The sequence below is a fragment of the Sphaerodactylus townsendi genome, linkage group LG11 (assembly GCF_021028975.2).
Source record: "Sphaerodactylus townsendi isolate TG3544 linkage group LG11, MPM_Stown_v2.3, whole genome shotgun sequence".
Lineage (NCBI taxonomy): Eukaryota > Metazoa > Chordata > Lepidosauria > Squamata > Sphaerodactylidae > Sphaerodactylus > Sphaerodactylus townsendi.
In genome coordinates this window covers 62,546,986-62,569,603 of record NC_059435.1, presented here as the reverse complement: position 1 = coordinate 62,569,603, position 22,618 = coordinate 62,546,986, and the positions used below count along the sequence as shown (strand labels likewise).

General features: G+C 43.7%; 1 protein-coding gene across 3 annotated transcripts in view; it reads right to left on the bottom strand.

Annotated features, from left to right (window-relative positions):
* CCNY (cyclin Y) overlaps positions 1-22,618 on the bottom strand; it is a 111,858-nt gene that overhangs the window by 8,518 nt on the left and 80,722 nt on the right. For all 3 annotated transcript variants that reach the window (XR_007245772.1, XM_048511170.1, XM_048511171.1), the window contains exons 4-7: positions 18,506-18,606; positions 11,950-11,985; positions 9,632-9,689; positions 9,377-9,496 (exon numbers count right to left, since the gene is read on the bottom strand). Coding sequence is in view for 2 of the 3 variants with exons in the window: in XM_048511170.1 (XP_048367127.1) it covers positions 9,377-9,496; positions 9,632-9,689; positions 11,950-11,985; positions 18,506-18,606 (315 nt within the window). In the remaining variant the exon portion in view is untranslated. The remainder of the gene's footprint in view (positions 1-9,376; positions 9,497-9,631; positions 9,690-11,949; positions 11,986-18,505; positions 18,607-22,618) is intronic.

Below are 22,618 nucleotides of genomic sequence, written 5' to 3'. Positions count from 1 at the left end.
CCTTGCTGTAGGAAGCAATTCTCCCCTCCTGTCCTCACCGGGTGCTTCTCTCCGGGACAGCAAGCCTTGATATGGGGAAAATGTGCATGAGGAAGTCATACTCCCCTCTTCCCCCCACGATGGGCTTCTCCCTACCAGGACTAGGACCCTGTGGTGACTAGGACCTACTTGCAATCAATCGCTAGAGTCTTGCCTTTGAAACAAAGTTCAAAGCTTCCTAAAACTTCTTAAATAAATGTTCCTATAACCAGATTTTGGGGGCGAGGGAAAGGACTTCTGCCACTACTGGTATTTTTACACAGTGAGTTATTAATTAATAGCACTGATTTAGGAATTGTGGCTTAAAGCAGAATAATATCCGAGATTATATTTAAATCAAAGTTATCTGTCTGGTGTGTGTGGGATGGGGGGTGGGTGGAACACTAGCATTTTGTTATTGTTATTAAAGCCATAGGGGCAAAAGATACATACCCAGGGTGGTTTGGAGTACATTGGGGGAAGAAAATGAATTAAAATCAGGGCTAGGCTTGAATAGCAAAAGGTAATCAGAACAGTGATTCAGCTACGTCCAGTAATAAACAGCTTGCTGCAAAATGAGATTACCAAAAACCCTCATGGGCTATTGCTAACTACTGAATAAGTCAGCAGAATTTTCCCCCTAGCTCTGCTTTAAATTTTACAAGCTCATAAAACCTACTAATCACAGTGATGGATATATATATATACCCACACACTACAGCAACTAGCGCCGAGGAAACCAAAGACCCAATTAACAAATCTGTTTTAAAAGAACACGACATGTTTAAGCATTCATTCAGTGGAAATTGCTAGCAAAACAGTCATTTGTCAGCTCTTCTCAAATGTCCCCCTATATTAAGACCCACTGACTGACTGAAAAACCTACAGTTCTGATTACGCAACTCACCTGCCATTATCAAATCCTGTCTAATACCAGCAAGAAAGAATAAGAGCTCTGCCATCAGTTAGTTGTTCTATTCTCGGCAACAGGATGTAAAAACGTAAACAACTACTTAGCACCAATTTGGCTGACATTCCATGTAAAAATCTCTTGTGCGTTTGCTTATCTTATTAATTAAATGGTTGAATAATTTAATATATATGGGGAGGGGGAACACACAATTGCACACTGGACCGGGTCCCCTAGCTATAATCCAGCCATGTTTCCCACATGCTGTTGGCCAAGCCACAGGGCGAAGGATGTCATTAGAAAATATATCAGTGCTGGCTTCATGCTTCTGTTCAACTTAATGATTAAAACCGTGGCTTCAAGCTGGCCATGGAGCCTGAGTTAATCCTGAGGAGGCCTTAGCCATGCTAATCATGGCTAACCCTTGCATGTCATTAAATTCAGCAAGGAGGGAGCTTAGGTGCCTGCCAAATTGCTTAAATATGATAAAGCTGTCAGCCGGCTTCTAAAAGCAGGCAGTGTTAGATACGCTAAAGGGACCTCTTTTGATAGGGGAGAAAGCCACGCTTGTACCAATTCTTGTGCAAGGGCAGTAGTGACAGAAGATCTAACGGAAAAGCACTCTTAACTTTACACTCGTGAGTCTTTTCAACGTGAAGAGGAGTCCAACGCACGCTGTAGCAAAAGCAAATCTTTAGAACTGAGACAGGGCTGTATAGCAGCAGAACTTAGAAGCAACGAGCCTCCTTGTAGCTGCCATGAAGCTGTTATGAATGTGATTGTGTGGGTAACGTCTTGTCACAACTAACTTATGGCAATCCCATAGAGTTTTCAAGGTAAGAGACCTTCTGAAGTGGTTTGCCATTGCCTGCCTCTGTGCAGGCTGAGAGAACTGTCACTCCCCCAAGGTCACCCTGCAGGCTTCATGAGAAGGAATGGGGAATCAACCCCAGTTCTCCAGATTAGAGTCCAGGTGCTCTTAGCCACTACACCTGTGATGGTGAACCTTTGGCACTCCAGATGTTATGGACTACAATTCCCATCAGCCCAATTGCCCATGCTTGCAGGGGCTGATGGGAATTGTAGTCCATAACATCTGGAGTGCCAAAGGTTTGCCACCACTGCACTACACCATGCTGGCACTCACAAATGTGATGATGATGATGATGATGATGATGATGATGATGATGATTTTAACTTAATCTCCCACTGTTCCTGCCAGAGCAACCTCAGAGCAGCTAACATAAATTTCAATTTTACACAAAATATCATAAATACAGGTTACATAAAATATCACATAAAGATAGTACGAAAATCTTTAGTGCTAAAGAGTTGGCTAATACACCACCACACCCTAATTTAAAGATGAAAAAAACAGTGGCAAGAAGGAGGGAGGTCAGCCAGCTAGACATCTCAACTCTGCTCCTAGAGAAAGAAGAAGAGGAGGAAGAGGAGGAGGAGTCTCCTTTCTCTTTCTGAAGAACTGTGACTAGCCCAAGGTCACCCAGCAGGAATGTAGGAGTGTGGAAACACATCTGGTTCACCAGATAAGCCTCTGCTACTCAGGTGGAGTGGGGAATCAAACCCAGTTCTCCAGATTAGAATCCACCTGCTGTTAAACACTACACCATGCTGGCTGTGTTTTATAGGCCCTGCGGAATTGGGATAGCTCCTGCAGGGCTCTGGTCTCATTCTACCAGGCTGGGGCCAGGGCTGAAAAAGCTGGACCCTTCTTGGGGTCAGGGACCTCCAGCAAGTTATTATTAGCAGAGCAAAGAGCTCTCTGGGGGGATGTATCAGGAGAGGCAGTCCAGCAGATACGCTGATCCCAGATTGTTAAGGGGTTTAAACATTAAAACTAGAACCTTGAAATGGATCCAGTATTCCATCTGGAGCCAATGTCATGTGTGGGCTCACCATGGTATTCTGGTAAGGAGCTTTGTGGCTGCATTTTGGACTAGCTGGAGCTACAGAATCAGGACCAAGGACAGTAATCGGTTTTAAAGGTGACTATTGCATGGATCACTATAGCCAAGTTGGGGGTGGGACAGATACGGTACCAGCTGCCTGACCTGGCAAAGATAGAAAAATGCTAGTCAGGCCACAATTGTGGCCTGGGCCTCCACTGAAAGGGAAGCATCCAGAATTACACTCAGACACTCAGTCTAATGGCTTAAGTGTTAATTACATACTGTCAAGAGTTGGGAGCTGGCACCCAATCTCAGACCCTCCCCGGCCTAGAGAGAAGAAGAAGAAGAAGAGTTTTGGATTTATATCCCCCCTTTCTCTCCTGCAGGAGACTCAAAGGGGCTGACAATCTCTTTGCCCTTCCCCCCTCACAATAAACACCCTGTGAGGTAGGTGGGGCTGAGAGAGCTCTGAGAAGCTGTGACTAGCCCAAGGTCACCCAGCTGGCGTGTGTGGGAGTGCACAGGCTAATCTGAATTCCCCAGATAAACCTCCACAGCTCAAGCAGCAGAGCAGGGAATCAAACCCGGTTCCTCCAGATTAGGTACACGAGCTCTTAACCTGCTACGCCACTGCTGCTCTTAGCCACAGGACCTCAATTTTTGTTGGATTTGGCTTCAGTCGGCTCTGCCTCATGCATCTCACCACAGCACCTGAACAACTGTTAATAACAGTTATCAACTGTCAAGTTAGTTCCTTCCTTCCTTCCTTCCTTAACTTATTATACCGCCCACTCCCAAAGGGCTCTGGGCGATGTACAAAATTAGACACAATAAAATCCTAAAAAATTACAAATAACAAAAGTTATCTGGAGCAAACAGATACAATTGTGTACGCTGATCATCAGTACACTGATGACAACCCAGCCTGAAACTCCACACCAGCTGGGCTAGAGGGCGCATATAGACATTGAATAGCACTAGGGGAAACAATTGCTCCTTGAGGAACCCCACGCACCAATGAGTGGTGTACATTTTAATAATAGCAAAAACAGATTAATAACAAGAAAATACCCCCTCCCTGCACCAGATCCAGACAAAGAATCTGGATATAAAACTATACACAGATTAAAACTATATATACATTGCAAGTATAGTGAAATACAGGGAAAAAATAGGGAGTTATTCACAAGTATAAAGCCTCTGTAGACGTGAGACTGAATACATACAACAATTCTGAAAGCACTGTTGAGATATCTTTCCCCAGGGATATATTGCAAGCCGGCTGGCAACCCTCCCAGGAAAAGCACATAGCAGGCCCTGGATCAGGTTGCAGACGGTCCATGGGGGAAGACTGCACAAAGGAACTGAAGAGCAGGACAGATTGCTCACTGCCTCCAAAATCCAATTCTCAAAACTCCGAGTGCTGAGAAGAGGCGGAGACTCGAGCTTGTAAAAGCAGAACCGCAGGCTAGCTTAGAACAATTATTCCTTCTTAAAACCTTGTTGGGTTCTGGAATCAGATCCGGGGGAAAACTTCAACAGTTCCCCCTGACTGACAGGACTTTATAAGAGAGTCAAAACAGTATCTGATGTGGTTTCGAGCGCAGCATAAAAAGCAGAAATCCCTGGCTACTCTTTCTATTCCTGGCAGGAAACATCACACAACAGAATCCAATGAGGCGATTTGGGGATGTCAAAGCAAGGAAGAGACCTGGGTCCTATCCTCCGTTTTCTGTGTTTCTGGTTTAGTGCAATAGCATATGCTATGAATGCACGCCAGTTTAGCACTTGCGTGTGCAAAATGCTGTCAAGTCGCAGCTGACGTATGGAAACCTAGCAAGAGACTAACAGAGGTAGTTTGCCATTGCCTTCCTCTGCACAGAGACCCTGGGATTCCTTGGCGGTCACTCATTCAAATCCTAACCAAGGTGAACTCTGCTTAGCTTCTGAGCTACGACAAGATCAAACTAGCTTGGGTCATCCAGGTCTGGGCAATTTAGCACTTACTATGGGCCAAACCAGGTGATGGGATTTCCATATCTGGTGCTTCCAAGCATTTTTTCCCCTCTTTTAGATAGATAACACTTGAGACATTGTTCTGGACTGCCTCTGCAGAGTGTGTGTGTGTGTGTGGGGGGGGGGGGGGGTTAACAGAAAGATATGCACTTAGTCCTTTTGCTCTTTACTTGGATGCTTTGCCCCATTGTCTGTGTATGTGAAGTAGAAGAGAATCAATTTACTTTATTTTATTACATTTATATTTTGCCCTACCCAGCCGGAGCCAGGCTCAGGGCAGCGTACAGACATATTTAAAGCCACTGTAGGCCACTGGATAGAGAAGGGTCCCTTATATGGGTGCCCGGAGTTCTACAGTTATATCAGACATGGTCTCTATTTGCCTGTCTATTCAATGGGTTTAATAAAGCTCTGAGTCTTCTAGCGTGAAGGGAAAGGTAGGATACTTGAATGACCAATCTTCCATATCCTTCCCAAGAATTTTGTTTACAGGGAGGCAAACGCAAAAAGCTGTTCACACACCACAACGGCTGCACCCAGTTCAACATGCTTAAGCCATAATGGCAATTTAATAGGGATGTTGGGAAATACTCATGTCTTATCCAAATACCGTGTTTCCCCGAAAATAAGGCAGTGCCTTATATTAATTTTTGCTCCCAAAGATGCGCTATGTCTTATTTTCAGGGGATGTCTTATTTTTCTGTGTTCTGTTCGTCGTCAAACAAAAACTTTGCTACGTCTCACTTTCGGGGGATGCCTTATATTTCGCACTTCAGCAAAACCTCTATTACGTCTTATTTTCTGGGGATGTCTTATATTCGGGGAAACAGGATAGCACCTCCTAAAATCATGGACGCTGCCTGATCCGGCATCTATGAAGCCTGAACCGGGTTTCCCAGTCAGCACATTTACTGCTTGCGATTCAGGGATGATCTCTCTCATAATACACCACCACCACCACCCACACACAATTTTTAACAACATAGTCAGCAGATTGGCATGATATAAGGGGAGGGAAGGAATTAACCATTAACAAGGGATTTAAACATCTGGTGCAAAAGAGGCAGAAGTCAAAGAATGACAAGGGTCTGAATTTCAAATCCCACCTCCCTTTCCTGGAAATCCATTTTGGCATCATTGATTATTTTGGGTAACTCTCTTTGTCTGGTATTTCAAGTGTTCTCCAATTTGGTCTGCCCTAGCAAGACAAGCACACTAGAATTCAAAAGACAAAATGAAAAACAAAACAAAAAAGAAACCCTACCTCAATGTACATTAGCTACAAATTTGCACCCATCACTCATACGGCCTTGCTGCATCCGTCAGGTCTCATTAATTCCCTTGTCAGTTACTGACAGTTGTCCAAGGCGGTTTAGCTTGAAGCTATAATAATTTACAACTGACCTCACAAAAATGGAAGCGCTCCAGCCTCTGACATCTTCCAAATGCCGGCGCTCTTACATATACACATACCAGCACCTGTGCATTATATTAATCAATCAGCCTGTAAGAGGATCCCTCCACACCACCAAGAAATGAGCAAAGATAGACTGTCTTTAAATAGATTTCCTGACTCCATTCAACAATGGTTACATTCCCCTTGTCTTTCCCAAATTAACAGCCTATGTGGGTCTGGCTGCATAAGCCAACGAAATATGAAAGGGCAACAGGTCAAACATAACCAAATTAGTTTTAAATGTGTCCACTAATTTAGGTAAGCTTGAAGATAAAGATCACTAAAGTTGACATGTTTAGTTCATTAAATCACTGTTTCCTTTTTTGTGCATTGTTGAAGGCTTTCACAGCCAGAATTAACTGGCTGTTGTGGGTTTTCCAGACTGTGTGTTCGCAGTCTGGTAGTTTTGACTCCTGTGTTTTGCCTGCATCTATGGCTGGCATCTTCAGAGGTATGTCACAGTAAGATGTGTTTCTGTCCGTGTTGTGTGGGTATCTGCTTTGTCCACCTCCCAGGTGGGAGGGGAGAAGGCACATTTGCATATGTCTGGGTGGAGCTAATTTGTAGTTCCATTCGTATGTGTCTTGGTGGTTTGAATAAGTGAGATGAATCTCAGAAACTGGAGTGAGGAGGATGGAGGGGAACCTTTTATTAACAAGGTTGGATCAGTATAGGAATTATTTTATTGTTGCAGACAATATTGTGGTGGGGCTGGATTTTTCAGTTGGCTAAGGGGAAATAAAAGTCCCTCACACAAAGACAGCTCAGTCCAAGTGCAGAGTACATCAAAAGTACATAGCATCTTAATAGGGGGGAAAATTACTTCCCAGATTCAAACATGGCAACTCGACTCAGCTCAGGCGATCACCTATTACAGTGGTGGCGAACCTATGGCACGGGTGCCAGAGGTGGCACTCAGAGCCCTTTCTGTGGGCACATGTGCACAGAGTTCGTCATGTGGGGGGCCGGAAAATCACACCCACACACATCTAGGCTGACCTGGGCATGATCCTTTACCTGGGAGTAAGCTCTGTTGCTGGCAATGGGGCTTGCTTCTGAGTAAACCCTCTAGGGTTGTGATTCACCCAATCGAAGCATTGCACGGTTGCTTCACCAAGCTTGCTCCCAAGTAACGCACGCCTCGGAGCCAACCGTTTTTTCTAAACTAAAACCTCAGTATTCAAGTTAAATTGCCGTGTTGGCACTTTGAGATAAATAAGTGAGTTTTGGGTTGCAATTTGGGGACTCAGTCTCGAAAAGGTTCACCATCACTGGGCTATTATAACATGATGGCCTGTCTGTCTAAAGTCTGCAATGCAGACTGAGTTTGCAGTAGTATTGGCAATTTAATCATTCTAGCTCAGTAGGGGAAAGTTTCCTTGAGTGGAAGTTATCAATGAGCTGGTGAAAATTAGATTCTGTGAGAATTAGATCCTGAGCATAAACTGTCAACATAGCTTTCCTAAAGATAACTTTATTAAGGAGTAAATCCTCCTTCAGATGTGATCACTGTTGATAACAGGAAAGGGGGGAGAAATCCCAGATCTCTTAAAGAAAATAATCACCTCTGGGCAGAATTGTTCTAGCAAAATATTTCAAACTGGGAAAGGGTGAAGGTGAAACCATGCAGAAAAGGCCACATTCAGACATCACAATAAACTGGTTTATAAACCCTGATTAGCTGTGCCAGCTGAATGCAGATGGTCCAAGAAAATGGGGTTTGTCGGTAGATGTCAAATGTGGATACCCGAAAAAAGGCTACAAGTGGTTTGTAAACAACAGTTTGTATTAATTTAGACATGCTGTAGCATCTGAATGTATGAACCACAGTTTCCCTTGTAAAGTTGTGCCATTTGCCAGAGAATCCACACTTCTCTACAATGCAGGCGCACGCTGCTCCAACCTCTGCCAGAGCACTCACGAGCACACTGAGTTCTTTTTGCTGAGCAGAGTATAGATTAAGCCACCGAGAACTTGCTCAGCATGTGTGTTGGTGATGCTAGACACTTAAAGCCAGTCTGGTCCAGGTACTATATGGGCATGTACCAAAATGTACACATTTCTGGCAAGAAATTTTACATAGGATTAATCTAACATTATCTAGCAAATTGCGCCTCCCAGCAAATAAACTAATTCTAGGCTGTATACCTGCTCTGCAGACACTTCTCAAGACATCACGTTTTAGATTCAGCAGGCAGCCTTGGCTGCCACAGGATTTATTTTGCAGCGATTGAGATCTTGCATTTCTCATTCTGTGGCTGATCAGGCGAGCAATATGTTAGATCTTTGAACAGTGTTCAACAGATAAGAAGCTCCTGAAATCTTCAGCTCCATCAGGCAATATTTCTTGTCTTTTTTTTTCAAGCAGTGATGCCTCACCTTCACCATTCTTTCTGTCGCTAGATACATATTGCTGCTTTCCCTCCCGATCTCCCCCTCCTTTTCGCCTTCTTTTAATTTCTACTCTCAGCTGAAGAAGAAGAGGAGATGGTTTTTACACCCTGCTTTTCTTTACCTTTACGGAGTCTCCAAGTGGATTACAATTGCCTTCCCTTCCCCACAACACACACTTTGTGAGGTAGCTGGAACGGAGAGAGTTCAGAGAGCACTGTGACTAGCCCACGGTCACCCAATAGGCTTCATATGGAGGAGTGGGGAAACAAACCCAGTTCATCAGATTAGAGTCCGCTGCTCATCTTGCGGAGCAGGGAAACAAACCTAGCTCTCCAGATCAGAGTCTGTTGCTGTTAACCACTGCACCATACTAACTACATGCGTACTTCTTTCTCTTACTTTGTTCTCTTGCTTAAAGGCTATGTTGGACTAGACGGCAGGGGTATGTAGGTTTATACAGAGGGTTTTTTTTGCTGTTTTTACATTCACCAATCTCTGTAGAAAATAACAAAAAGTTTGATGGGAGGAAAAGGTAAAAACAGACGCTCCGTGGTGCTCAGTCTGCAATGGCTGTTTCACAAATGCAGCTACCAAGTGGCCACAGCTGCAAGATTAAAACCTATGACTTTGAAATCAGTCATGGTTTGGCCTGGCAGTCAACAGAGTACTCACCAGGGTGACAATGGCACATTCGGCAGTCAGTTGCGCAGCACTAAACAACGTCCGCACAAAGCGGTAAATCTGCTTCTGCTCCGGGTCGTGTTTGTCATAATCTGGCGGCACTTCGGATTTCTGGGGAAACAACAGTACTAAAAAAGTGACTGCAGCACACAAAGGTGGGGTGGGTGAGGATGGGAGAGCCAACAGGTCACAGAGCAGAAGTGGCAAGGTCCACTTCGTGAAAAAAAGAAGAAGATTAAGCTTTACCGAAAGGGGGTGGAGGTTTTCATCAAAAATATCTAGGAGCATCCTTCCGTCTGTGTCCCTGAAAAGCAAGAAAACAAAGACAGTGAGCCAACTTTTAACACCAGGGAGAAGAGCTACATCACGGGGAAAGCGCGCTTTTGACCGAAGGAAGGATTTAATGGCATTTACCAGGAGAATCCGTTTGAGACGGTATAAAAGGAAACATAAACGGGACGCTTTCCCCTCCAACATTCAAACAGAAGATATACAAATGGCCCATATAAGAATGGTCGATATAGTTTTTTCATGCACAAAAGGTTTTTTGTATTTTTAGATGATATTAATATGTAGATTACATTTGTATGTACTGCAAGCCGTTCTGAGCCTGCTTTGGTGAGGAGAGCAGAGTATCAAATTGAAATATTATTATTAATTAACAACGGTGCAAAATTCAGTTAACACTGCACATTTTTACACTGAAGAAGAAAGTGTCATTTGTTCCACTGCATTACATGGCTACTTCATTCATGCAGAACAGAATTACCCAGAGCAAAAACCTCAGTAACATTGATAATAGCTACAGAAGGGTTTTATTATTTGATGGAGGTAGCATAAAATTGAACTTTTTTGCTATTAAACAATGGGTTTTTGAATTGGGTATTCCTACTATATTCCACTGAGAATACTTTTAAACGGCGTTTTCCAAATTACTGCAAAACCTCTGTAACCAGAAGCAAAGAACAGTTACCTGCAAGGCACAGCAGAGGGCGCATGGGTAACACAGAAGATTCCCACAGCAACTGCCACTAGATGCATTTATACTATTTTGGTTGCAAAGGACGACTGGACTGCAGAAGCAGTGGCTCCACCCACTCCCAACCCCCCAGTCCCTCCTGGGTTCCAAAAGCTTATACTGAAATACCCTTGTGATAACTCTTAGGGTTAAGTGAAGGAACATACAATATCTTGATGTTTCCTAGGCAGACTAAATGGGGCTGGAGAAATCTGAGGTGCTCTTAATCCATGAACAGGCAGCCAGAGGCGTAGCAAGGGGGAAAAGCGCCCATTGCATCCATGCGTCCTCTGCCCCCATCCTGCCCCGGAATGCCCTTGCCACACCTCTCAGTGGCACGTGCCCGGTGCATCACGCACACACACCCCGCCCACTTTCTTGGAGCTACGCCTCTGCAGGCAGCTAACATTATATCTAAGCAAACATTTAAAAACTCAGTGCAGTTTGAAACAAGATTGCCAGGTTTGAGGAGATGGGAATCGAGAGCCTTTGCAGCTCTGTCCCCACCCAGTGCTTGACTGCTAATATAATCCTCAGAATGCTTATTATAAATTTATTTCTAACTGTACTTGAACCAACTTAAAGTTAAAGGCAGCAAGCACGTGGCCATTAGTGACCCACAGGGTGATGTCATATCATGATGTTTGCTAGGCAGACCATGTTTGTGGTGTGGTTTGCCACTGCCTTCCCCAGCCAACTACACTTTATCCCCAGCAAGCCAGATACTCGTTTTACCAATCTCAGAAGAATGGCAGGCTGACTCAACCTTGAGCTGGCTTCCTGAAACCGTTGGGGTTGAACTCAAATTGTGAACAGAACTTTCAGAGCCGTACTACAGCTTAACACTCTGTGTCATGGGGCTCCGACATACTAACTCAGGGGTAGGGAACCTGCGGCTCTCCAGATGTTCAGGAACTACAATTCCCATCAGCCTCTGTCAGCATGGCCAATTGGCCATGCTGACAGAGGCTGATGGGAATTGTAGTTCCTGAACATCTGGAGAGCCGCAGGTTCCCTACCCCTGTACTAACTTATTTCTCAATTCATTGTGTAGGCACAATTCTGTCTGTCTGCTTCTGTCTACCTTCATGATACCTTTGTCCTTTATCTTTCTACAGCTCTTGCTAAATCAGTGCCAAATTCTAAGCATATGTAAGTGCGACAATCAGAGTTGTGTAAATTGAGGAAACTAGTTTGAGTGTTGAAGTTCGTTTAGTAAATCTGTGAAAAGCACCCACAAAGATATTGTTGTACCAAGTCTGACTGTAGTAGCATTCCAAGCATATTCTAAGTTTTTTTTCTATGCTACCCCAGCAGAATGGGAATGGTTTCTCCATAATCTGCTGACACCTTAAGGTAGGAAGGATGGAACCATTTGGGTATGGCCCATTACCCAGGCTTTTCCCGCCTAATCACAGTTCTTCATCCTTAGGAACCAATGTTTTCAAACTGTGCCTACAAAACACTAAAAACAAGGGAACAGGAAGCAGAAAATAACTAATCACAGGGTACAAAAACTTAAACTGCTGTCCCTGTGTGTACATACCTGTTTTTGATGTGATAATATATTGCAAGAGCTACACTGTAAAAGAAAATACAGAGTCAGTGTCTTTGCACAGGAACACCTTCTATAAATACTGTACAATATTAAGTTCTCAGAAAGGTCAACCAGCCACAAATGAATGGTTCCTCACGGAGAGAAGGGATGGAGGAAATCGATAAAAGCAATGGTGGCTATTAAGCTGTACCAAAAAGAGATTAGTGGTATCATCAACAGAGCAGAATAATGCACTTTTTCAAAGTTGCTCAGCTATGAAAAGAGGCGCTTTATAGAATGGATTTAAAAGGAGGAAGGAAGAGAGTGACTCACAAACGACGGAGGAAAATGGCCTGCGAGTTGAGCTCAGCAGGGGAATGCCACAAGACGAGACCACAATACGTTGAAGAGCACCTGTGAGTGAAGAGCAGTTAGAACTGCACCCCATCAACCTTTGAAATGTTGCAAGTGAATAGGGGACAAAACTCCTTGACACAACAGCTGAGTTACCAAAATGTCTCGGGCTGATACCAGACCTGCCTACGGGGTGCACAAAAAATAGAATGGGCAAAGAGGACTAAATCAAACCAACAGCAAATTACCTTTGATGAAACCAGCCAAACCAGGAGAAGCAAGAGTGGGAGCCGCATTAGATATTCCAAAATGGCGAGGTTAGAAAACAAGGGCTAGAAACTTGGACTGTAAAGGTCTTAGCAAAAACATTCTGAACTGAAGGAAGAAAAGTGAGAAAACAGAAAGAGGATTTGCAGCATAATTGACCAGATTAAAAAAAAAACAGACCACCAGAGAGGGGAAAGGCTTTTTAGCAATTAAATATAGAAAAGCAAAACTGTGCCATCATAAGTACTACTAACAATGCTAACAGAAGTGAAGACATGATCAATATCATCGGTCTAGATAGAGCCAAGGCCACTGCCTGGGTGCTGAATGGTAGATGAGACTCGTCTCAATCTATGGATAGTTTCCCTATTAAGAAAAATCCCAAATAAATCATGGAAGTTCCTCCTTTCGGGATCTGATGTCCAAGAAGAGTGAAGTGGACCAGAGGCAACGTATGTTCACTTGAGGCCACTGAGTTCTCAACAGTTTCTGAACTGCAATTGACACAGTGTTAATTTGTAGCTTTAGGAAATAGAAAACTCTAATTGGGCAGAACCTTTGATCAGGCAAGAGTTGAACTAGAGGGTAATTGATGTCTCTCTAATTCGTTCTCCTCTGAATCAATATATAGGTGGGGCCCAGTTAGAGATTGGATGACAAAGCAAAAAGGAAGTAGCCCAATTCCCGAACTCAATACATAGACTCAAGACTGAAAAAGGACCAACTGAAACACCTGTAGTCAACTCCAGGGGCTTTACAACTGAGGAGGTAACACAACATCACTGAAGTTGGTAAATAACAGACATAACCAAGGCAACGGCTGTGATATTTCAATGCGGAGGGTCTCCACAAGTTCTGCGTAAAGACAGTGATCCTCCAAAGGCCTGTAGGGTCTGGAGAATGTTCTTACTCCAGGGATATTCTAAGAAAGATCTCTTGAGCCTTCTAAAGCCCTTGAAATATGTAAATGAGATCTACTTCCCAAAGGAATAAAAGGAGGACAAATGTCAGTTTAGTACTTAAGTGAAAGCATAAACTAAAATTGAGAAAAGGGAGGAAACTGAAAAGCAATATTCCTCTAGAGGAAGTTGTGAGGAAGTAACTCCCTCTGCTGCCTCTTTCTTCAAGTCCAGCAGTATTTAAAGCTTGGGGTGAAGAGGGGAAATCACCTAAGGAAACAAAATAAGGATAATGGTCCTCATAACTGAAACCCAGAAATGAAAGCCTGAGCTCAGAATAGGAAAGAAGAACTTGAGGAAAAACATTTCTGAGGAAAATATTCATTCAGCTGCTTCTGAGGGGACTGAGAAGTCACTTTTCCTTTGAGCATGTGCAGAGAGCAAAAGCTCGCCCTCTGCACAGAGGATTCAGGTATCAACTTTTTGACTAAAGCTCTAGAATATTCCAAAGCACTTCCATACAAGCACAAACCTTGTATGTGATACTGCAGAGGCCACGAAGGAGAAAGAAAAGGATCTTACTGCCTGTTTTTTTTTAAATTTATCAGTGATTCACGGATGACTGCCAGCCTTATTTTGACAGACTTCTCATTAGTGCATCACATATAAATAAGTGAATTAACTAGAGGGGCTAGAATTTTTCGTCAGAACTTTTACAAGAAAACCACAGTCTCTCTGATGCATCACAAGCCAAGACAGACAGCATGTGGTAATTACACTATAATTTTTTCTTTCATAAGATTTCAAAGGCCTTGTGGAGCGAATCACATAAAAAAAACCTTAGAAAGACAAAAAAAATATTTTGGACTCTTCTGAACGTTCACATCATCTCTGCGAAGGAACAAATTGGCATTTGGAAGCCATGCTGGTGGCAAGAGTAAACAGATTTCATGTGGAGGAGTGCGGAATCAAACCTCGTTCTCCAGATTAGAGTCCACCACTCTTAAACCACTACACCAGACTGGTTCTCTACCATGAAGTTGATTGATGACCTTGCATCACTCTAACTCTCTCAGAGGAACTTATCTCACAGGGTTGATGTAAGAATACAACAATGTATGCCACCCTGCACTCATTAGAGGAAGGGTAGAACAAAAACGTACACCCTCACCAAAATCAGCCAATTAGTTGATCAATAAATAAATACACTGGTTATGGACAAAACACCTCACAAACTGCTTCAAAACATCCTGCCTATCTAGTCAATGTCAAAGTCCAAAAGAATCCAGGCCCCAGTGAATGTAAACCAGATTCTTGAAGCCCAGTAGGGGAATCCAATTAAAACAGCCTTCAGGAATCACACCTTGGCAAACAAATCCTGTCTATTTGGGTTGAAGGCCATGGTGGTGATGGAACAGAATTTCTGCCACAAAAAAACTACACCTGTCAAGAAGGACTCTACCTGCAAAAGAACCGACAACGTGGAATGAAAGTAATCAACAAATTCCTCTGAATTAGAGGGACAGCAAGAGAACATGCTTCAATATAGACTAAGGTAAGACTCTTGCAATGTTACATTTTGGACAATGTGGAGCTTTCATTGGCTAAAAGAATTTAAACTAGTAAATGAAATCACTCATTGTGCATTACGGCCATCTTGTGCCATCCACAATATATCTCAGGTGACTTCCCTTCTCAGCCAGGTGAGTTCAGCACAAGGGATATTTCCCTTTCTGAACTTACAAGCAGTGAGAAAGGGGGGGAATATTATTATTACAGACTCAGGAAATGCAGAAAAATAAGGTTCATGAGAACGTAGACCAAGTGTTCTAATTTCAGTGTATTTAAACATGATTATGAGGGGACAATAGAAAACTGGGGAAAATACAGAAAATGGCCGTAACAGCAGATTTTCTAATTTGGACTAGGCCATTCTAGAAGGTGTTATGCTGGGGATCATTAGAAAAGGAATTGATAATAAAACTGCAAAGATTGTCATGCCCTTATATAAAGCAGTGGTGCGACCGCACTTGGAGTACTGTGTCCAGTTCTGGTTGCCGCATCTCAAAAAGGATATTGAGGAGATAGAAAAAGTGCAGAGAAGGGCAACAAGGATGATTGAGGGACTGGAGCACCTTCCCTATGAGGAGAGGCTGCAGCGTTTGGGACTGTTTAGTTTGGAGAGGAGGCGGCTGAGGGGGGATATGATTGAAGTCTACAAAATTATGCATGGGGTAGAAAATGTTGACAGAGAGAAATTTTTCTCTCTTTCTCACAATACTAGAACCAGGGGGCATTCATTGAAAATGCTGGGGGGAAGAATTAGGACTAATAAAAGGAAACACTTCTTCACGCAACGTGTGATTGGTGTTTGGAATATGCTGCCACAGGAGGTGGTGTTGGCCTGTGTCCGGGGGTCGCCGTGGCTGCCGCGACGGCTTACCCCGGACTCGCCCAGCCGGGAGCCGGGGCCAGCGGGAGGTCGACGGCGGGACCCGGCAGCAGCCGGCCCGTCAAGGAGCGCGCCGTCGAGGCGGCAGGCCCGGCGGGGGGAAGCCCCGATACGCCGCAGCTGCGGCTGCGGGAGCCGGCAACGGCTGGCGAAACCGCAGCGCAGCTGCGCCCGGAGAGGCGGCCGGCGGCCGGCGGCCGGGCCGAGGACGAGGCCGGGAACAGCCCCAATCAGGAGGGGAACCTATTTAAGGAAGGAAGAGCGGGGAGGGCGAGGCTGGTCGCAACGGGAAGAGGGAGGGTGTTGCAAGAGCAGGGAGAGGAGGAAACTGACGTGGGACAAAGAGGGAGAGAAAGAGAGAGGGAGGAAGAAAGGAGGCGAGGGAACGGGGAAGTTGGAGAGAGAGGAGGGACTGCGAGCGGAGGGAACGCGGACGCAGGAAAGGGAGTGGAGGAGGGAAGGGCGGCTGCTCACGGGCGTGGTTGGCTCTGCACCCGTGGGGCTGTCGACCCCAGCCTGGTGTAGGCAGGTCATGCAAGCGGGAGGAGGAAGCTGCTACCTCCTCCCTGGGCGGCCACCCTGTGGTTTCGGCAGCTGGCAGTGAAGGCCCCAAAGACCGGGGCCACTGACGAGGGGCCCAACACCTCGGTTAGGGACGGAGGGACGGTTTGCCAGCCCGGGCTGCAGGCGGGGCAGGGGGAACGCCACAGCCACTAACCTGGATAGCTTTAAAAGGGGCTTGGACAGCTTTATGGAGGAGAAGTCGATTTATGGCTACCAATCTTGATCCTCCTTGATCTGAGATTGCAAATGCCTTAACAGACCAGGTGATCGGGAGCAACAGCCGCAGAAGGCCATTGCGGTCACATCCTACATGTGAGCTCCCAAAGGCACCTGGTGGGCCACTGCGAGTAGCAGAGAGCTGGACTAGATGGACTTTGGTCTGATCCAGCTGGCTTGTTCTTATGTTCTTATGTTAAGTAACTAGAAGGTGCTTCTAGAAGGTGCTTTCTAAATTAATCCAGAAAACGTACTATTAACAGACAACATATCAACATGAGAAAGAACGAGCATGTTCAGTTTTGTCCAGATGTGAAGATGTTTGTTCACAGTTAGGAACTGCTAATAGCAGGAAATTTAAAAAAACAACACCTCTTGCTTCTTTTCTTCCCAGAAGTGAAAGCAATACACAGTATGGAGAAGCTTAAGCACTATCCTGCATGACCATTAAGCGAAAAACAGAACTGTTATTGACAGCCACCTAAGGCCCATAGGTGTGAAACTCACGGCCTTTCGTTATGGACTACAGTTCCCATCATCCCCTGCCAGCATCATGCTGGAAGGGGATGTGGGAACTGTAGTCCATAACATCTGGAGGGCCGAGAGTTTGACACCCGTGACCTAAGCAGTAATGCCAATCTGTCTGAAGAAGACCTCACGGATATGCATCACATTGATTAAGTTTTTCTTAGTTGACCCAGACATGGATGCTTTTCTGTCACAAAGAAAACAAACAGGTTTCAACATTTTAGAGGGGAAAAAACAAGATTCCTGTGTTTGTAAGACAGCCACACTTTTGTCTTCGAAAGATCCGAAAAGTCAACAACCAAGAATGGAAATCATCACCCACTGCATTTATTTAAAATAAGATAAGGTTAGCTAGCCCATGGTTTATTCCCCTGGGACTGATCTGAAAACTTCAAACTCACACTGAGTCATAAAAAAGATAGCGAACAACAACAAAGGCAGATAGATCTCAGCAAAGTCGGAACGATATCTATACATCTGTGGTGCCCTAGAATCTATAAGGGGGGATGCTGGTGTGGGGAAAGAAGACACTCTTCCCACATAACCTGGGTCTTTTTACTTTGCCCTGAAGAAATACAGGAAAGGAATTGTGCTGTAGCAGCTCCTGTGGTGCTGCCATACTGTAAGGTAAAGGTGCATGCATGCATGCACCAACCTCAGAAGGATGGAAGGTTGAGTCAACCTTGAGCCGGCTACCTGAAAACAACTTCTGTTGGGATTGAACTCAGGTCGTGAACAAAACGTAGACTGCAGAACTGCCACAGAGCTCTCAGAAATCCAAGATGGAGCTCTAAAGAGAAGCCAGGGAAAGCCACATATTCCCCCTCTTTCCATCCAGCAAATAGCCAGAAACATTCCTACGGTACTGATCCTCGCATTTTCAGCATTACAGCTGACATCTGTAAATTCCCATGCAAAACAAAAACAAAAAAAAGTACAGTGGGGTGCTGTGTGGTTTCCGGGCTGTATGGCCGTGTTCTAACAGCATTCTCTCCTGACGTTTCGCCTGCATCTGTGGCTGGCATCTTCAGAGGATCTTCAGACCATCAGATCCATCTGAAGATGCCAGCCACAGATGCAGGCGAAACGTCAGGAGAGAATGCTGCTAGAACACGGCCATACAGCCCGGAAACCACACAGCACCCCAGTGATTCCGGCCGTGAAAGCCTTCGGCAATACAAAAAAAGTACACCTGAAAATTTGATCCACCCTTCTCTTTTACTTTTGCAAGTAATTATCTAGAAATATCTGTATACATCTTTGAGAGAAATAATTCAATACCCACCATTTAATTGTATATTTCAGATTGGGCTGACTGACTGTGCTGTCATCCAGGAAAATAGTGGAGGAGGAACTGTATTTCCTTCTCAGTTGACCAGGAGGATGCTAGAAAACAACACACAAGAATAACAACATGTCACATAATACAAAAGGTATTTCCCCCTCTTCAGAGAGCACAATTAAGTGAACAGTTTCTATGTCCGTTGCATACACATCATGCATGCATGAACACAGGTTGCCAGAGATCTGGGGCTAACAGAGATCTGGGGGGAAATGAAGAGGTGCCAGGTGTCATACAAATTGTATAGAAAAGAACACCTTGGCTCAAACGCAAAGAACAATTCCAAGAACAATTCACATACATACAATGCATTTGGGCCAAGCTTATTCTTAAAAGGACGGGAATGTCAGATAGCAAGATATATGTGAAAAGACACAAACAAAAGGTGACCCAGGACACGGAACTGATAAGGAAAGTCACGTTCTTCAGACATCACTAGCTCCTTTACTGGACAAAAGAAGGGAACACTTAAAATCAATAGAAAAGGTTTGTCCACGGAAGGAATTTTTTTTTAAAGAGAGGCCATCTCTGTTCATCCCCTTCACCCACAGAATGAGAAAACATGCCTGCCAGCCATTTTAAACAAGTCCTTGATCTTTGTGTTAGTTCTCTCTGGATTTTCCAGTTCTTTTAAGTTGTGGCAGAGAAGCCTACGAAAGAGAACTAAAGTGTGTCCAATATATACCAGCCAAGAACTGACAGCGTATGCACTCTCAACCCCACCTACTCCATGTGTACCTGATTTATTATGCTACTGCAAAGTTTAGAGACCACAAATATATCCTTGGCAATGTACAAACCAAGATGAAGAGGGAAAAGATGAATAGGAAGGAGGTACATAAAGATCTGCTAAAGGTATTGTCGAAGGCTTTCACGGCCAGATTCAACTGGTTGTTGTGGGTTTTCTGGGCTGTGTGGCTGTGGTCTGGTAGATCTTGTTCCTAATGTTTTGCCTGCATCTGTAGCTGGCATGTTCAGAGGCGTATCACAGAGGGAAGTCTGTTACAGTGACAGAAACTCTGGATATATCTATTACCTGGGGTTTCTTTCAATCCCCCAATGTTTCATTTTAATATTTCCAATTTTTCTCTAAACCTGGGGATTTATCAGATTTGTAGAAAAATCTCCCTTGCTGTCCCAGGCCCCATTGTTTGGATGTTTTGATCCACAACCTAGGGTCCAGTTCAGAATCAGATATAATGATGGGGAAAACAAAGTCTCCAGTTTAGCTCATGGTTTTTGGATAGCTGTGGATTATAACCGTAACACTCCTGTTTTAAAGTAGGCTGCATTCTGACAGTGCATCTCTTTAACAAATGCCAGCATACAGTATTGAAGAAGTTGCCCTGGAACCCAGGATTCTTAACCGAAATGCTTGCAACAAAATTAGCTCTTGATTAATTCCTCTGTAACTGAGGATTTTATTCCTTGTGTCAGTAGGAATTTTTAAGGTTGGGAGAGGATTTACTATTAAAATGCAAAATGCCAGAAACTGAGTAGCTCATGATGGCAATAGATCAATCATTTAAAATGGAGAATAGCTCAGTGGATAGATCCTTACAATTTCATACTCCAGCCAAATTCCCCAATATGATCTATTTTATTCAACAAAACCATACAGTTCTTGAGAAATCATTCAATAATATGTTGTATGTGCTTAGGAACTAGACATTGCCAAAAGGCCTTTATCAGGCCTGAACATGAACTGAGGTTCAGGTAGAAGAGTTCTCTTTCATTTATCCATTAATTCTCTTTCATTACACTTACAAGATGAAGCTTCATTCCCTGCCAGACCACACAGCAACTCAAAAGACTGCGGGCTCTCCTCTTTTTCTTCATGTGGCACCTGACACAGGATAGGGTGTGGTTGTGTTTCAGTGATAGAGCAGGTACCTCACATGAAGAAGGTCCCCGGTTCAATATCCCACATCTCCAGTTAACTGAGATCCTGCAGAGTCGCTACCAGTCAGAATAGATAATACCGACCCAGATTTACCAATTAGCAGGCTCAGTATAAGCAGCGTCCTGTGTCACTCTAATTGGTGGCTTGGCTTGAGGGCTAAGGGACAAACTTCCCATCTCCTAGTCCACATCTAAGCTACTGTGATTATCCCCATGACAGAAGCAAGATATGGAGTGGACCTAGACAACTGTATCTGCATTGTCTTCACCATAGCTTTATCCTTCTCTAGTCACAACTGACTAAAACAAGATGAACTGCACTTTTCAGATATATGATTGTGCAACAGATCAGCAATATAGTTACCCTTAATTCATGCAATGGGTATTTACAAAAAAAATGGAACAGGTTAATTCAGCTATAAGATATGCATACCATAACCTGGTTTTCACAAGTTTATTATTGGAAGAAGAAGAAGAAGAAGAAGAAGAAGAAGAAGAAGAAGAAGAAGAAGAAGAAGAAGAAGAAGAAGAAGAAGAAGAAGAAGAAGAAGAAGAAGAAGAAGAAATTGGAATATATTATTATTAATAATATTATCAATAATATTAATATTAATAAATAATAATAATATTGGAAGTCATTTAACACACACGGACATACCTACAAATACCTTTCGAGTGTCCTTCCCTCCACACCACACCCTTTCTTGGCAACTTGCCCTTCAGAAATCCTCTGAACCCACCACTCCAGTACCCAGCAAACTTAGCCTATTTTATATGCCTAATAAAGGTGGTGGTGGTGGTGGTGGTTGTGTCAGTGTAAGTAAACTGATCATCAAAATCTATTTGGCATTTACATGATAGCCAACAGCTGCAGCATTTTCTGAGTATAATTAACAGTGAACTGTGATAGGCTAGGTAACAGTATATAAGGCTGAAGCATACTGAGAACTGTGAGACTCATGTCTTCGCTGTTAGCTTTGCATGTAAGCACTTTTGTCCGAGTGAGATCATAACTTGTCAGGAACCAATAAATGAAGGCCGCTTCTGTGAAGCAGAATTTTTGTGTGAGAGTCTGTGTTCCTACAGGGTTCCAGTATTCAGTGCTGCTCTACTACAGGGGTGTTTACTCTACACCTCAACAGGTTGTTACCCAGTAAACTCTACCCATTCTTTCTAGATTACCTTCTCTTTCTCACCCATCTATCTAAGTAGCCAGCATTTAGCTAAAACTAGATGAGGGATAATTTGGGAGTATGGCCAGGAAGAGGAATAGGGTCAAAGTTTGAAAGGTGTAAGTAGCAGCATAATGTCAGCCATTTTACCTGAACCAAAGGATACGCTTCCCCATTAAAGGGAGAGGCAAATGATATCAAAAGCACCTTCCTTTTAAAGGCCAACCTCTTTTAGTCGGTGAAGAGGGCTCACTTGTGTTTTCAGAAGTCTTGCTATCATTTTACAGCTTGACTGAGCTCGGAGAAAAGAATGAATAAGAATAAAACACAAATTACAAGAAGCAGCAAGCACACTAGTGAGAAGTATTTCAGAAGGCCCAATTGTCAGCTTTGAATGAAAGGGAAGGAAAATGGAGGTCATGGCTAACCCTTCAACAGTTGCAAGGAAAGCATGATCCACCAATACAATATGGTTTAAAAGGGGGGGGGAACGCTCTTTGCTTCCAGATAAGCGTCAGGGAAATTACATGCTGTCCTGTTAAAAAGTCACCCTGTCATACAAGCAAGATGGGGCTGCCTTCCTCTTCATAACAGGAAAGGTGATAAGTGACTTAAGTTGACTGACATGCTATAAAAACAGCTATTATGTCAGTCAAAAATATTCTCACAGTATGTCAAATTAAGCTAAAGGTCGGTGATTTGATACCTATATTTGGGCTAAAAGGTAACCCTTCTCTAAGTGAGTGGAGGGAAAAATGAAATAAAATCAGTCATTAAAAATGTTTCACATAGTGATCCTTTGCGGAAACGGAGCTGCTATAGAGAGAGTTATTAAGCTATTCTGCACATACAGTGTCTGTTTTTGGGTGGGGAGATGAATAAACTTGGAGCAAGGCAAGAATTGGAAAGCATTTTTGAAACCAATGCTCTTACTAAACAACAACCCAAATGAGGAAAAAATGACTGCATACCCATACAGAGA